The sequence below is a fragment of the Anolis carolinensis genome, chromosome 4 (assembly GCF_035594765.1).
Source record: "Anolis carolinensis isolate JA03-04 chromosome 4, rAnoCar3.1.pri, whole genome shotgun sequence".
Classification (NCBI taxonomy): Eukaryota; Metazoa; Chordata; class Lepidosauria; order Squamata; family Dactyloidae; genus Anolis; species Anolis carolinensis.
Genome location: NC_085844.1, coordinates 212,943,467 through 212,961,078, shown reverse-complemented (window position 1 = coordinate 212,961,078; position 17,612 = coordinate 212,943,467). Strand labels below are relative to the sequence as shown.

General features: G+C 41.9%; 1 protein-coding gene across 3 annotated transcripts in view; it reads left to right on the top strand.

The window, feature by feature from the left end:
- Nucleotides 1-588: 588 nt before the first annotated feature.
- Nucleotides 589-17,612, top strand: part of LOC100567853 (adenosine receptor A1) — an 86,549-nt gene continuing 69,525 nt past the window's right edge. Inside the window, exons 1-3 of one of the 3 annotated variants that reach the window (XM_062978739.1) lie at nt 2,461-2,828; nt 8,708-8,892; nt 11,517-11,897. In XM_062978739.1, the coding sequence (XP_062834809.1) occupies nt 11,557-11,897 (341 nt within the window). In that variant the 5' untranslated portion in view covers nt 2,461-2,828; nt 8,708-8,892; nt 11,517-11,556. Of the gene's footprint in view, nt 673-2,460; nt 2,829-8,707; nt 8,893-11,516; nt 11,898-17,612 lie in introns of those variants that run through there. The other 2 variants (XM_003220579.3, XM_062978738.1) reach the window with 2 other exon arrangements.

Sequence of the window (17,612 nt, the reverse complement as noted above, 5' to 3'; positions counted from 1 at the left end):
CTTGAATACATGTACATACTTCTGAGAAGTTGCTACAGTTGATCATTATACACAGAGACAGGTATAGTCTTCTCTCCACATTCATGGTTTTGACTTTTGCGGATTTGATTAAAAAGTTCTCTCTAGGAATCTTTATGGCCAACTCTTGAGTCATGCTGGAAGGGATTTCTAGAAAATCTCTAAGTCTTCCAGTATGATTCTATGGTCAGCTTTCAGCAAAAGTCAACCATGGAAAACCAAGACGTTCCGAGAGAGGTGTTCCCTCAAGTAAAATTATAGCAGTTACTTTATTCATTGTTTTTTGCTTCCATGGGGGCCTTGTGCCTTCAATCCTAGTGAAGGTGGAAGGCACACACCAAAGGCACCATTCTGGAACAATGTCCAAACAATCCAGAGTCAGTCCTGTTTACCATTTGTATGGGAGGTTGCCAATGTAATGTAGGCTATATTTCAGAGAATGGAACTGGCAAAACCACCTCTGAATTCCCTTTCCTATGAAAACTTTATAACATGAATGGGGTTGACAGGTATCTTGAAGGCCACATATAGGTGGTACACACTTGAGTAGTTGCTGCAGCTGATTCTGATCCACAGATGAGTTAAGGAAAAGTGTTTATTGGGAGCCAATCCCTCCCTTTCAGAAGTTAATGGAAAAACAGTGCAGAGAAGCAGGTGAGCTGGCTTGCTAAGAGGGGATTTCAGCTCTTTGGGAAAGGGGGTGGGGAGAGAATTCCTTTGAGCGAGGTTCCAGTGCCATGCCTGCCCCTAGATTTGCCTTCCGAACTCTCGAATGCCCTCCATTCTATACTGTAGAATGAATGCAGTTTGACACCACTTTAACAGCTATGGCTCAATGCTATGGAATCCTGGGAGCTATAGTTTGATGGAGCTCCAGACCTTTGGGCAGAGGGCTAAAGAGCTTGTAGAATTACAAATCCCTGGATTACATAGCATTGAGCCAGGGCAGTTAAAGTGCTGTCTAATCACATTCATTCTACAGTGAGTAGACGCACCCCAGGCAGGTGAAAAAGGATCTCTGCCATCAGGGGTTAGGGAACAATGAGAGGCAGGAAGCTGGAGATGGTTTAATTTTGAGGCGACTGTGTAGTTTTTAATGTTTTGTAATATTTTTCATGATTAATTATTGAATATTGAATGAGAAGAAAGATTTGTGTGCCTGGTGGCACAGTGTGTTAAAGCGCTGAGCTGCTGAACTTGCGGACCATAAGGTGCCAGGTTCAAATCCCGGGAGCAGAATGAGCGCCCGCTGTTAGCCCCAGCTCCTGTCAACCTAGCAGTTCTAAAACATGCCAATGTGAGTAGATCAATAGGTACCACTCCGGCGGGAAGGTAACGGCGCTCCATGCAGTCATGCCGGCCACATGACCTTGGAGGTGTCTATGGACAACGCCGGCTGTTCAGCTGAGAAATGGAGATGAACAGGACTGGACTTAATGTCAGGGGAAATCTTTACCTTTATATACATAAGTAAAGGTTTTCCCCTGACGTTAAGTCCAGTCATGTCTGACTCTGGGCGTTGGTGCTCATCTCCATTTTTAAGCCGAAGAGCCGGCATTGTCCATAGACACCTCCAAGGTCATGTGGCCGACATGACTGCATGGAGCGCCGGTATTATTTATTTATTTATTTATTTACAGCATTTATATTCCGCCCTTCTCACCCCGAAGGGGACTCAGGGCGGATCACATTACACATACAGTAGAGTCTCACTTATCCAACATAAACGGGCCAGCAGAATGTTGGATAAGTGAATATGTTGGATAATAAGGAGGGATTAAGGAAAAGCCTATTACACATCAAATTAGGTTATGATTTTACAAATTAAGCACCAAAACATCATGTTTAACTACAAATTTGACAGAAAAAGTAGTTCAATACGCAGCGTGATATGTAGTAATTACTGTATTTACGAATTTAGCACCAAAATATCATGATATATTGAAAACATTGGCTACAAAAATGTGTTGGATAATCCAGAATGTTGGATAAGTGAGACTCTACAGTATAAGGCAAACATTCAATGCCTTGACATAGAACAAAGACAAGACAAACATAGGCTCCGAGCTGGCCTCGAACTCATGACCTCTTGGTCAGAGTGATTGGTCTCACTTGGCTACTCACCAGCTTGCTCCACATACATACACACATACACATATTTTAATGCATTAACGTTGTTTTAATTTAATTTATTGATCTCCTCATATTTGCATATAATCAAAGTGCTAGGTTGGTAGAAGCTGGGGCTAACAGCGGGAGCTCGCCCCCGCTCCCCGGATTCGAACCGCTCACCTTTCGGTTAGCAAGTTCAGCGCTTTAAATTTACAGTGTTTAAATGTGCACCGTGTCCTATTTCTTGTTATCCGCCTCGATTCCTTCCGTCGGGAGACGGAGGCGGGATCAAGATACATTCCAAGGAGCCCCAAATCCTCAGGAAACAGGTGACTACCTCTTTAAACCATTGGCGGGTGCAGGCTGTCTGCCGGACCATGTGACCGCTGGCAAGGCAGCCGGAGAAGCTGCAAGAGAGGCATGAGAGAGAGAGAGAGAGAGAGGCGCCCGCCCCGCATCAGAGCCCCCTTCGCCGCAGTCCGGCGCGACTCCGCGTTGCCAGCCCAGGAGCAGCAGGCAAAGTTGAGGGCGGAGGCGACAGTGGCAGTGCGCGGCCGGGATGCCCGAGGACGCCCAGGTCTGAGCGGGCTTCCCGGGAGCAGAATGGTCCCTTGGCCGCCCTTGACGGCGGGTCCTGGGTGCGAGGTCTTCGCCTGGAGGAGAACCTTGTAGCCCCGCGGGACCCCGAGCGGGAGGAGGTGAGTTTCCTGGCATGAGAGGGTGGAGGGTCTCTTGTTTGTGGGCATTGTTTCCCGCGAGGAGAGCAGAGGGGTGGGAATGACAGTCAGGGGCGACAGGCTTAATTGGAGAGATCAGAGCGGAGCGTGACAAGAATGTGCTCTGTCTGTGTGTAGTCTAGTGAAGGCGCAAGGTAAGCAGAGCCAGTCCTGGGACCTTCTTGGATAAGGGAACGCCAAGGAATACTATGTCCTATAGCAGGCATGGCAAACTTGGGCCCTCCAGGTGTTTTGGACTTCAGCTCCCGCCATTCCTAACAGCCTCATGCCCCTTCCTTTTCCCCCTCAGCCGCTTAAGCGGCTGAGGGGGAAAAGGAAAGGGCCTGAGGCTGTTAGGAATGGCGGGAGCTGAAGTCCAAAACACCTGGAGGGCCCAAGTTGGCCCATATCTATGTAGGCAACACCTGAGAGAGATTGGAACGGGCAAAACCACCTCTGCCTCATCTATGAAAACCCTATACAATGCATGGGGTCTGCAGGTGCCGTGAAGGGCCACATCATACATTTCTGAGTAGCTGCTGCACCCAGTTGTTACAAACAGAGGAGTTAGTGACAAGAGTTTCTCCGGAACCAGTCCTCCCATTTCAGAGATTAATGGAAATACTGCTCAGAGAAGGATTTCAGCTCTCTGGGACACCCAGTAAGAATCCCCTTGCATGGGGTTGCAGGGCAATGTATGGGATTGTGGTGCAGTGGCTTGTCCGAGAGCCTGGGTCTCCTCTAGAGAAGCAAAAGGCTTTTCCACGCAGCCATATAACCCCAAATATCAAGGCAGAAGATCCCACAATATCTGCTTTGAACTGGGTTATCTGAGCCCCCTGCCACACAGCTGTATCAAATCCACACTGAACTGGATTATATATCGGTGTGGACTCAGATAATCAATTTCAAAGCAGATATTGTGGATTATCTGCCTTGATAAGGTAAAAGGTCCAGTTTTCCCCTGACATTAAGTCTAGTTGTGTCCAACTCTGTGGGTTGGTGCTCAACTCCATTTCTTAGTTGAAGATCTGGCATTGTCAGTAGACACCTTCAAGGTCATGTAGCTGGCATGACTGCATGGAGTGTCGTTACCTTCCCGCTGGAGTGGTACCTATTGATCTACTCACATTGGCATGTTTTCAAACTACTAGGTTGGCAGGAGGTGGGGCTAACAGTGGGAGCTCATCCCCACTCCCTGGATGCAAACCCTCAACCTTTCGATGAACAAGTTCAGCAGCTTGGCAGTTTAACCTGCTGCTCCACCAGTGGCTCTATCTGCCTTGATATTCTGGGTTATATGGCTGTGTGGAAGGGCCCATGGTTATCTGGGGCCCCTTCAACATAGATGAATAAAACCCCACATTTTCTTCTTTGAACTGGAATATATGGCAGTGTGGACTCAGATAACCCAGTTCAAAGCAGATATTGTGGGATTTTTACTGTTTACTGTTGCTATTGTTCATTATCCTGTATTATTTTTCATATGTTTGTACTCATTTGAGGTATAGAATGTTTGCCTTTTGTGTGTGTCTACTTCTACCCTAAATCCTTTTGGGGAGAGAGCACGGTTTAGAAACAAAGTTTTATTATTATTATTATTATTATTATTATTATTATTATTATTATTATTATTATTTCCTGCCTTGATATACTGGGGCCCCTTCCACACAGCTGAATAAAATCCCCTGTGTGGAAGGGCTCTGAGTCCACACTGCCATATATTCTAGTTCAAAGCAGATAATGTGAGATTTTATTCAGCTGTGTGGAAGGGGCCCAGGACCCCCCTTGCCTTTTGATGACAGGTGAAAAATACCTCTTCCACCAGGTAGAAGAGCCTGCCCCAGATCCACCTGATCTTGTAACCTAAGCAGGGTTAATACAAGGAAGGGAGATCATCGATGAATACCAGATGCTGTAGGCTGTATTTCAGGCAAACCACACCTGAATACCCCTAAGAAAACCCTAAAAAATGTGTAGGTCAAAAGGAGAGTGTGTGGAGGTGGCCACAGATCAACTAGGCAGAATTTTAGGAGAAAAACAAAGGAAGAACTCTTGGATGGTCAGCATTGTCCCTCAGGTGTGTCCTCTCAGACCTGCAGAGAGCCACGTGATCATTTCCCTTCCAAACGGAAAGGTATTAGGAAAGAAAGAAAAATATCCAGTGGTGAGCATTGCTCAGGTCCATGCATAAATAAAGAGTAGTTTCACAGGAACAATAGGAATGCAGACGCACTGATGTTACACTAATCCTGACCCAGCACTGATAGCTTTGTTAAAATAGAGAAGGGGAGAGTGAGGGCAAACTCCTTGCAGAGGGAAGGGGGGGCACCCCCTAAAGCAGGCATGGGCAAACTTCAGCCCTCTGGGTGTTTTGGACTTCAACTCCTACAATTCCTAACAGCCGATAGGCTGTTAGGAATTGTAGGAGCTGAAGTCCAAAACACCCAGAGGGCCGAAGTTTGCCCATACCTGCCCTAAGGTGTTCCAGAGATGGGTGGAAGTGGGTGATGTTCATTACTGCATTATCCAACGGGATCTACTATTTCTCATTCACCTGAAAGGCTTGTTTCTGAATGCAGGTTTTCTGGGGGCAACTTGAAGTACTGTGAAAATGTGCAAAACGTATTGGAGTCAAGATGGGACATCGTAAATGAGCCATGCACCCCAGACAATAACAGTTCTGCTCTGCATTGTTTGCCCTATAAATCCACCCATTTGTTACGCCCTAATTACTAGTTATCTCTCCAGGTAGCAATTGTATTGCAGAGGTGTCATGGTATTTTGCACTTGGGGAAATGTGGGCATTCCCTTGGGTTACGTTCATTGATGCTGTGACTGATGTATGAAATGTGATTGTACTAGTCTGCCTATTGAATATAGCTTCTGATTTGATGATCCAGTCTACCTGACTCTATCCATGGTTTATGAATATTTTATTTTTTAATTTATTTGGATGACACATGTTGACTTGTTATATCATTTAATAATAAAACATATATAGTAACATTTATTTGTAAGTGGCAGAGCAGATAACAACTTGTACTTATTATATGTGAATGTGGACAGGATATTGACTTATTGTCTCACACACAGCTTGGAAAAGTTACCTCTTTTGAATACAATTTCTAGAAATCTCCAGTCATAATGTAATCCAAGAAAGTAATTTTCTCAAGCCTTGGTCCCTTAGCTGTTAATTGCAGAAAGCATTATCCCCAGTGCCCCTGTGGTATGTTTTCTGAAGGGTATGGAGAAAGATTCTACAGCACAGAAAAAAGGGAAAAGATTCAATACAGTACTGTGCATGTAGTGCAATACTATGCATGCAGAAGGTCCAAGATTCAATTCCTGGCAAATAACTTATGTTAGAAAAAGCATCAGGGAGTAGATGATGTGAAAGATCTATTCTCTGTCCCTGCAAAGGTTGAGCCAGTTCACATCCAATTCAACCCTAGAACCAAAGACTTCGAAGGGATCTTGGAGGTCATATAGTCTAACCTCCTGCTCAACAGAGTCTCTGCAATGCAGAGTGAAACTACAGCAGCCTTGACAGATGTCTCTTTAGCCTTTGCTTAAATACTTCCAGGGAAGGGAGGAGGAGTCTTAAAGTGGTGCTTTCACAGTCAGAACAGCTCTTAGTCTTAGGAAACTTTTCCAAATATATGATCACAACAGAACACCATAGAGGCACTGTTCTGGGGTATGGCAAGTGTAAAAGCAATGTGAACAAATGATGCAGACCTGTTACTAGGGAGGAGGAATGAACTGGATCCTTTTTTTAAAAAAAAATTATTTATTCAACCATAGTAAAAAAAGGTAAAGATTTTCCCTGACATTAAGTCCAGTCATGCCTGACTCTGGGGGTTGATGCTCATCTCCATTTCTAAGCCGAAGAGCCGGCGTTGTCCATAGACACCTCCAATGTCATGTGGCCGGCATGACTGCATGGAGCGCCGTTACCTTCTCGCCTGAGCGGTACCTATTGATCTACTCACATTGGCACGTTTTCGAACTGCTAGGTTGGCAGGAGCTGGAACTAACAGTGGCCACTCACGCCCCTCCCGGGGATTGAACCTGGGACCTTTTGGTCTCCAGCTCAGTGCTTTAATGCACTTCGTCACTGGAACTCCCTTATTTAACCATATTGCAAAATTATACATTCTATTGAATGGTGCTATCTAATGGTGGCTGAGGGCTTCCATCTCTGAGTTTCAGTCTACATTTTGAAAGGACTGTCCAAGGTTCTTAACCCCAAGTGAGCTCATCAACTTGGATAGCATCTTGAAACCAGGAGCAAAATCACTTCCCCACTAATCTAGGAGAAACCCTGCTCCTGTTTGCCATTCTTTTTCATTCCCAAGCCTTTTGAAATAAGCCCCATTGATTTTGGTGGGTCTGATATACTTACAAATATAACAAATATTGATTTGTTTATTCCTGTATCTTTTTAAAAAAAAAAATGGAGAGCTCAACTGCAAGGGTTTTAGGCTGTAGCTACAGGAGAAGGTCAAAATGACTTCTTTCCTTCACTGTGAAATTTGCCTTCAGTTAAATAAAGTTATTATTATTCAGTTTCTAAATTTCTGGTATTGCAATAATTTAAAACTTCCGTTGAGTTTTTAGAAATACAATTTAGGCTTCCAAAGACGATGACATATATAAGGGTAAAGAGAATAAAGCAAATAGAAGAATTCTGTGTATGAATAATTTTCCTTGCTTCATGCTCTGCAATGATAGAAACTTCATGGAGGGGCAAAATTCATTTCTCCCAGAGGTTTCCCCCCAGAACTCTTGCAATTGTGCTGGCTAAACATTTTTAAAAACCTATATGAATAAACAAAGCTTTATTATATTTGAAAATATGTGAGACCCATTAAAATCAGCAGTGCATATGCCTCTACTCCTCTCTGTCCCTACATCATAGCTGCATACATTTGATACACTAAAAAATAAAGAATACAAATGACTAGAGGCAGCATATATTACAATGAATAATAAAACCAGCATATATATAAACTAATATCAATATAGTTGCTGAGCCATTTAAAATATTATTTCTGTGCCTTCAGAGAGTAGATGAAGCCCAACATCAAATCCATTACAATGAGTCTCCAACTGGTCTATTCATACTGGGAGGTTAGTTCAAAGCCCCAAGGTCTGCACAGAAAAGAATGCAGAGAAATAAAAGAGCATTTCATATTCATTAACCTACCACCTTGATAATATAAAAATCTGGCCTAATTTCATGGGCTATTTGAAGCGGTTTTGCTACATCAGTTCATGTACTACTTTCTTTGGTAGTGATAGCAGGGAGTACTTCCATGATGGTGTGGGGGACTTATATTACATGTGTTTTAGTGTTGGATGGTCAATGCCATCTTTTTCATCTTCTAGTGAGTGCAAAATCTACTTACGATTTTTTCCCCCTGCAGTTGCCTTTAGAGTGTTTCTACCCCTTACGGTTGCTCTGATACCTCCACAAAGGACAAGAGAGATACTGTTCTATAAATCTATATCTTTCACTGAATAGGACATTCCTACGAATATGTAAGGGTCTTAGAAATATGTATGCAGCTGGTTTCCTTTTTTGTTTTATTATGTGCAGTACCAGTCATATTTTATTGTTTTCAATGGCTCCCAGATGAACTAGAATCTCTTTGTGCCACATCAGAAAAATCCCAAATAATTCCAACCATTAATTGTCCTAGGAACAGATTTTTTGTAAACCTGACAGATTTTAACTGCCCTTTCAATAATTTACATTACAGTAGGTATAGCATAGAATTTATGACCCAGAATATGTACTTCTTAAGAAAATCCCTCCAATCTTGGCTACAATGAAGATTTCTGCTTAAATACAGACCAGACAAGAAGTCTGAGAGGTCCATTGGCTGATGCCATTGTTCCTGCTAATCAAAAAGTCCTGGTGCATCAACCTTGCAAGACCTAGTTCCATTCAACTCTGCCAACAACACAAAGTTTGAAGGACTACAAGCTAATGAAGTGGACTGGGATCTTGTGACTGATGTTCACCAGCATAACACTGGTATATGCTTTTTAAATAGTCTTTGCAGAGGGTTATGTGCTACCTCCATTGTGAAATGTACAGTTTATCCATTTCTGACAAATCATACATTTTTAGCAACCAATCTTGTGATGGAATAGCTATGTCTTTCTATTTCTGTGCATAAAATAGTCTGGCAGCTGTAATCATGTATGTTAATGTGGGATTTGTGTATTGATAGTGTTTAAATGAAATTTTTGTCTTGCCTGTATTGCATACTGATTGCATCATCCAGAGTGTACTATAGTCTGGAAAGAGTTAATTACTAAGAAGCTGTGATGACCTTGATGTGTGGCTGGAACTGGGGAGTGTCCAGACACAAGTGTTTGTGCATTATTGAGTGCATTAGTTCTGTTCTGAGTTGAGTCAAGTCCTGTGTTCGTCCATTGTCTGCAAGCCTATTTGTCTTGATTATTACTGAAGTCAGTAAAACTTTGTATATAGTTTTACTAACGTGTCTGGGTGTCACTTCGTTCTGCGTTCCACTGACTCCAGCCAACTACTGCTGCGCTGCAATTACTCTGACAATGTACTGCATTATTATTCTGTATTTCAGTCCAAAACATTCTTGCTTTATCCTATACTTGATCCCCAGGAGGTTCTCTAGGATACCTTTGTTGTTGCTCATCCAGTTATAGAGAGATAGTCAGATTCTTTTATTTATTTATTTATTTATTTATTTCCAGAATTTATACCCCGCCCTTCTCACCCGGGGGGACTCAGGGCGGCTTACACAGTTGGCAACATTTAATGCCAAGAACATAATAATAAAACAAAAAACAGTACATATAATCAATTAAAACTATAAAAATACATCATTAAAATACATTATAAAAATTAAAACATAAGTAAATTAGATCCATTTGTCTAAAAACCTCATGCTTTTTGGCCACTGTCAACCTCCCGTGGCTGTGAGTGAGGGTGCAGGGGTGAGTGAGGGTTCAGGAGGAAGAGGAGCCCGATTGAGGGGGAGAACGTACATGGAGCAAAGTTCCTCCTGGACAGAACTCTTAGATTATCCACGCTGCAGAATTATAGCAGTTTAACATCAATTTAACTGCCATGGCTCCATCCTATAGGACCTTGGGATTTGTAATTTCTTGTGGCACCAGAATGCTCTCTCAGAGAAGGATAGATCACTCACAAAACTTCATTATCCAGAATTTCGTAGAGTTCAGTCTTGATAATTAATGTGGAGTTAAACTGCTATAATTTTGCATTGTGGATATATATAGGACCTCAGCTATATATGATACCTTACTGGAGGGCCCTTTCTTTGTCCTGTTATATACTTGAATGTGTTTCATTGCTGTTTCTTTATCAATCCACCATAAAATTGCTTGTCTTTTACAAATTTCTGCGACATGGTTAGTGAGCTGGCTGTCGGAGTTTACTGTGTCACAACAAAGGGATGCTTATTCTGGTAATCAATTTGTTTGCAACTGTTGCCTAGAATTAATGTAACTCAGTCCCATGTGGCCAGTTCATGCTCAGACTCTGGACAAAAGTTGCTTAATTGACTTAATGAAATGTAAATTGCAACAAATCCCTTTGCAATTAGTCTTCTGGGAGTAATCTCTGGTAAAACAATGGAGAGAGAAAAATGATATAGAAAATCTGTTTGTAATGAGTGCTGCCCTGTTTTGGAACTTCAACAATTGAGAAGCTTGCTAAAACTTGGCTATCTAATAGAAAAGATGCAAAATAAATTAATTAAGACTCAGTTGCATTATATGACTTTAATGTGGCAGGTCATTTGGCATGCAGAGGCACACACCTGGGAGTATAGCGAAAGGTAATGATATGGGAAGAATAATAGAGGCTTTGCTAGAACTGGGAAATAATTAGTGTAATTTTCCCAAGAGGACCTTATTAAAACACAATGAACCTTAGAATCGTAAAAAGAATGAGGACTGGTAACACCTAATAGAGGGGAGACAAATTTTCAGGGTGTTGAAATTTTTATTTTTTCTAATTAACCCAATACATTTCAGCCTAATAATGATTAATGGCCTTCAGGAGTTGATAAAATCTAAAAGAAAGAAAAGAAGACAACATATAAATGACTAAAATAATAAAAAAGAGACAAGCTACAGTTTATCAGTTATATGTATTTTCATCAAAATGCATGTAAAATGTCTCCATGCTAAAATACTTCTTATCCCAGATAGACTTATGCCAGAAGAAAATATAACTTACACTGCAACTATAAAATTATTTGCAGGGATTCCAAAAAGAGTGTTTCTATTTAAACTGTGTCAAGTTTAAGATGCACAATAACATTACATCTTTCCATACAGGTTATATGAAATGTGAATTCGGGAAATTAAAGAGTGATTTTTTTTGGCATAAAATCACTTTATTTACATGCTTGTTCATTATACTTTGATGTCTTTGATAATATGGGACTCACTCAATGTATGTATAAATCTGGCACTGTTTGTTAGACCTGTAGAGAATAATATGGAATGCATGAAACTCTGTTATCTTGCAAGTGCTGCTAAATATAGATACATGGAGGAGGGGGCTGTATGAGAAACTGATTGGGATTCAGGACTTGCAGACTCTTCTGTTCCTTAAATCCATGAATCCTTTATTCATTTCAGGCAACAGAAGGGTCCTGAAGATTGTGGGCTCTCTTCCACCATGCCGCAGAACATATCTGGCTTCCAAGCTGCCTACATCACCATCGAAGTGCTGATTGCCCTTGTGTCCATCCCTGGGAATATCCTGGTGATCTGGGCTGTCAAAGTCAACCAGGCCTTACGAGATGCCACCTTCTACTTTATTGTCTCTCTGGCGGTTGCAGACGTTGCAGTGGGAGCGCTGGTCATCCCACTTGCCATCATCATCAACATTGGACCACGGATACATTTCTACAGCTGCCTGATGGTGGCCTGCCCAGTTCTCATCCTCACTGAGAGCTCCATCTTGGCACTCTTGGCCATTGCTGTAGATCGCTACCTCAGAGTGAAGATTCCTACACGGTAAGATAGAATCGCAGGCTTGACAGAGAAAATATTGCTGGGCTGAAGGCGGCAGATGAAACAATGTCATGCTGACTGGGATTTTAATGGCTGCAGTTCATTTTTTTTTTTTTTTTACAAAAATCCAATAAACCCACCTTGATTTTACCATTTTATATAAGGAACACTCTTTTCCCTGCCATTTATCACCAGATATGGAAAAAAATTCACCAGTACATCTGTTCATTTTCCATTGGGTACTTTTGTGCTGTGGCAAAAATGTTCTATGCCCCATTTTGCAATTGAAACCTGATGCAGTTGTTGGTGGGAGCATTTTGCTTAGAACCAACTCCTCACCTTCCTCCAGTATACAGTAGTATCAAATGCAAATATACTTGATCTTTTCCATGTAGGATAAAGTGGAGATACTGATATCACAGGATACAGGGATGGAACAACCTGGCAATAAACTCATAGATAGTTCACATTACAGCAGTCAGGAACATCATTTAGGAACATCCAAGGGCCAGAAAGCTGCAGAAAAAGCAGTGATAGAACCCTTTGAATTATTCCTTACAGAATGTATTCTTTACTCTTAATTTTTTATTCATGTAAGAATTAAGCACAGTATATATTCAGGACATGGAATGTGAGGAACTGCATAATAGGACTTTATCACACCAACCTGCTATTCTGCCAGTTACATTAGCATCGACAGTGGATACATACTGCATTGCGCATGTCTTGTGATTCTACTTTCGTATATCTTTGCAGTAACACCACTTGTCTGTAATACTGCAGTTCCTTCCTTTTATTTTTATTGCAGTTGTATAATTTCAGCATTAAAAGCAAAAAAAGGAGAGGCAAAGATAGGTATAAAATAAAAGGAAAATGGCCAGCTTGGGAATAGCGAGAGGAAGGAGGGAAAAGGGGGGGGGGGAGGAGGAGGAGAGTCCCATCCTCTGACATCATGTTACTGCTGGCACTGAAGGGGAAAGGACCAGTTTCACCAGGGGAGGTAATGGGAATGTTGTGAGATTGGAAGCTATTGATGGGTAAGCTAGGGATGGGAGACTCGTGGGGCAAGGGAATCTCATAGTGGGATGCACACAACGTTGTGTGATAGTGAGACAAACTTGTAGTGGGATGTACATGGCATTTTGTGGGAGCTGCAAAATCTTTTTGCCTGCCTCATGTGATAGAGTCCATAGTACCTTGGCCTACTACTTCTGACAGGGTTGCATTATCGGCAGCATGAAGCCTTGGAGGAACTGTGTCATTAAGTCTCATGAGACACCCAGTTCAGAGCAATAAGGAGCATAAAGAGATTCTGTGCACTCAAAGGGTACTTGAAATTCAGCAACAGAGAAACAAGAGCAATGCATATATTGGTTACCTTTCAGTACAAATGTGTTGTGTTTCTTGAGTATCTTCATGTGTGGTACAAAGGAACTGGGAAGAATCTAACCATTGATGAATAAGTGGCTAAATTTAGAGGTAAATATCAGTTTTGGAATATTTATCAAGGAAACTGTGAAAACAATGAAGTGTGGTGATGTTGAATTAGTAAGCCATCATGAAAGGAGAATTCTCAAAAAAGAGACATTTACTTGGGCAGCTGCCAAAGCCTTTTCTCCTTATAGTGCGGTGACACTTGTAGCAGCTTCAAGTTGCTTCCAACTTGGGCGGCTGAAGCTATAAGCTAAGTAAGCAATTGCGGGTGGTGCCAAATTGCTAGTGGTGCTGTTGAGGCGCCGGCATCCTGGATCAGGTCTCTCAGTAGCCCACAAAGGGAGACTCCTCTGAAACTTTCCTGAAACTTTCTCTCTCTCTGAAATCGGATCTCAAGGGGGGCGGGGGGAGGAAGGTGCTCAGAAGGCCTCGCGTGAGACAGGGAGTCAGGAAGGGCTGAAGGAAGGAAGGATCGACTGACCGACCAACAGACGGATGATATCCCAAGGAGGCATGAGCCCTCTTTTGCGTGTGCGTGCTCCCTCCCTCTCTCTCTCTGCCTTATGGCCCTGCTGGAAACACAGCGCATGGCCTGGAAGGAAAGGAATTAGTAATCATGAGGGTCAAAACCTGAGACCTAGGAACAACTTCTTGTGATGTCAAAGGAGATTGACCCTGGTGATGTTACAAGGAGCATCCTCATTTGTTGTCATTAAGTTTGGTGATACATTAAGCCTTAGTTACACAGGATGTGCCAACATCTAAAAAAGAGAGCTGTATGTACACATACACACAAAATGTTTTCTCAACACTGCTCTCACCCTGAAATTCCTCTCCCTTGGCCTGATGACTATAAAAGAGGAATCAAATTCTGAGATTCAGGGCTTGACACTAAGATGTGGAAAGCTTAGTTATCATTATAGGTAAGAGTGTAAAGTTCTTTATTGATTGTTCAACTTTTAGGGCTAAACAAATAGAAATGCTACTATCACACATTTTACTAAACATTTCTGTCTATCATGTTACAAGGCTACTGATATATCCCCTCACCATAGAAGGCTTAAGGGCCCCACCAACATAAAATCTCTCTCTATAGTCCTGGGATTTAGGGTATCTGCCTCTTTGGAGGCAGAATTAGGCAACATTGGAAGCTTTGCCAGGTGACTGCATATAGGACAGAGTGGAAATCTGCTAACTGGGCTGTTTTTCCACCCACACACTCCAGCTCATTTTAGCATCAGAATATATAGAGGGAGAGGGAAAGGGAGAGGGTTAATTAAGCCATTGGGTTGAAGGAGGTTTCTAATCATATGCTGGTGGTTTGCTACTCTTTTGACAGAGATAAGAGAAATCTACACACTTGGGAAAGTGACCTCAGGTGTCCAGCTTGAGGCTTTGGCTGATAAGGATGTGAAAACAACTTGACAAACAAGGACACTAGATGAGAATCATTTCTCTCATATGAGACTCAAAATCAGCTTAATGCTAGATGTTAAAAAAAATCACGAAAACAATTTGGAAACAAAAATTAAAGAAGCATTAAACAGCAATCTACTTTGAAATTTTAATTTAGGATCATTTTTATTGTTGTTATAATTATATCCAGCTTTCCTTCTCAAATGGGAACTCAAAGCAGTTCACAGAACAATAGAATGAAAACATACCAAAAATGAACATAAAATGGAATTAAACTGTTTGCAATATGAAGTGAATTCCAGAGTCTAAGGACAACCACCAAGAAGGCCTTGTCTTGTGTCTCCACCAATTGTACTTGTGATGTTGGTGAGACTGAGAGAAAGTCCACTCCAGATCATCTCAGGCCCAGGGCAGACTCATAGAGAAAGAAAGTATGGCTGATCCAAGATTGCCCAGTGAATATTATGGTTGGGTGAGGATTTGAACTTGAATATCTCCTTTCCATAAATGTGGCACTTAGCAGGTGCCTTATTTACAGTTCCCAGAAAATCTTTTCCTTTGTTTCATTTGGGACCCAATCACCCAAAACGTGTTATTGAGACGCTCCCAGTTATTTTCAAGTGGATACTGTGAGAAACCAGATCAGTATGGAGCCATCTCCTCTTCAGAAGGACATTTTCGGTGTACTTTGCCTTCAAGTACTTTTTGATTGACAATAATCTTAAGGTAAACCTATCACAGGGGTTGTCTTAGGGATATCTGTTCTCAAGGGGCTTGCCATTGCCTTCTTATGAAGCTGACACAGTGTGACTTGCCCAAGGTCACCCAGCAGACTTCCATGGCCAAGTGGGGATTTGAACCCTCATCTCCTGGAGGCTTAATTCGGCATCCAAACCACAACTTACTGGCTCAAAAAGGAAACTTCACTTGAGCACTAATGCATAAATGATGAGCAAATGAACTTTGTGTGAACTCCGCATCTCTGATAGCTTATCTCCATTGCTGTAAACCTCACTTCTCAACTGCCAGGCTTAAGTAGGAAGAGACCATAGTTTCAAAGAAGGTAAAAACAACTTTGCTTCTGGTGGTAACACACACACTTCTTTCATTCCATTGTATTTTATATGCAGTAAGCCTATAATGCACAAATTTTGTACTACAGATGTGTTGGACCACAAGTTCTCAATCTAAAACCAGCACAGCCTCAGACATGGTGGTTGTTGGTGGTGAGATTTATCACCCAGTATTTCTGGGACTGGAATGGTGAAGGCTCAGGATAGGCAGAGGCCTGCATCCCTCCATATATTTTTTTGGTCACTACTTCCATCATCCCTCTCCATTGGCCATGATTAGTTGGGGCTGATGGGAGTTGGAATCTAGCTAGAAAGCCTCAGATTACTTACTACTTCTATAGAATCTGAAAGATTTAATCCTAAAAAGTACTATTTCCCAGATCTGGATATGGTTGCTGGAGTTACGGAACAAGCTGTGAGTATAGATTTGTTTCCCTTTGCACCCAGCCTAAAAAAAGAGCTGTTTGAATGGATGAACTGCTGTAAAGTAAGTCCAAAAGAGTTGTTTGCCTTCTGAATATCTCTGCTGTGAATTTGCATTAGTAGTACAGAGGCAATTAACTCCTCAGCCAGTAGCCACATGATGAATATGCTCCCCAGCCCGTAGAAAGGTTGCCAGCAGCATGGGAGCATTCTGTGAGATAATTTATTACCATTCTCCCTTGGTTCTCAAATGTGTAACTGAGTGCCCTGTACAACAGTGCTCTTGGCTCCAGGCCTATTCCATTCTAATACTTTATGCTTAGGGTGTAAATTGAATTGTTATTTTTCACACAAAGCCTGAGAAACATGGTCTAGTATTATGCATTTATCATGATAAATAGCATGGCATTGTAGGCTTCTCCGGTTGCTTTAGCATCTTCTCAAAGGGTCTGTGGTACAACCATGGTAAGAAGGCCTCTGTGCCAAATAGACCTTTCTGAAGTTGTCATATTAACCCCAATGGTGTTATTAAGCTGGTTCATACCAATTCACCCAAACTGTTCACCCAAGTTCACAGTTGTTAAAATGGTCCACTGGTTGACTCTATAAAGTGGACACATCATTTTAAACAAATAAGTCTCCAACTAAAGAAGATCTGGCTCAAGTTGGGTAAGCAGACATGTATGTTAATGTGGTGGCATCCTAATGATTGTATGTTCCTGATTGGCACAGGGTTGGACTGGATGGCCCTTGTGGGTCTCTTCGAACTCTATAGTTTCGCTGCTCTAGAGACAAAGAAAAATGGAGTAAATTGCAGAAAAAGAGATTCCACCTAAACTTTAGGAAGAATTTTCTGATACTAAGAACTGTTCAACAGTAGAAAATACTGCCTCTGAGTGTGGTGGAAGCTCCTTCTTTGGAGGTTTCTAAGCAGAAATTGGGTGGCTATCTGTCAGGAGTGTTTCTTTGTGCATTCTTGCATGGCAATGAATTTGAAAATTATATAATTTTGAATTATTCCCTTTATAAAATAAATGATTCTGAGATTAATAGTCAGGAATTGTATTCAGTCGAGTCCTGAGGGAGGCAGAGCGAGGTAACAACCTCCTCTTAGGCAGCAAATAAAGAGAAGGCAGCAATAGGAGCCTTTTGCTCTTCTTTCTGAGCTTCCTGGCCATTCTCTTTTGCTGGAGGACAGAGCTGTGAGTGCTATCATTTCCCTAAATTGTCCTATAGCCCTCAGGTGTGGTGGAAGAATTTGCACAATTCCCACCATAAAGTAACTTCAAACTGTGGGGTTGTGATTCTGATTTAGCAAATGTATTCAAGGGCAGCCCTGTTGACCATTAAGTAAAATACAACACAGCTCAAA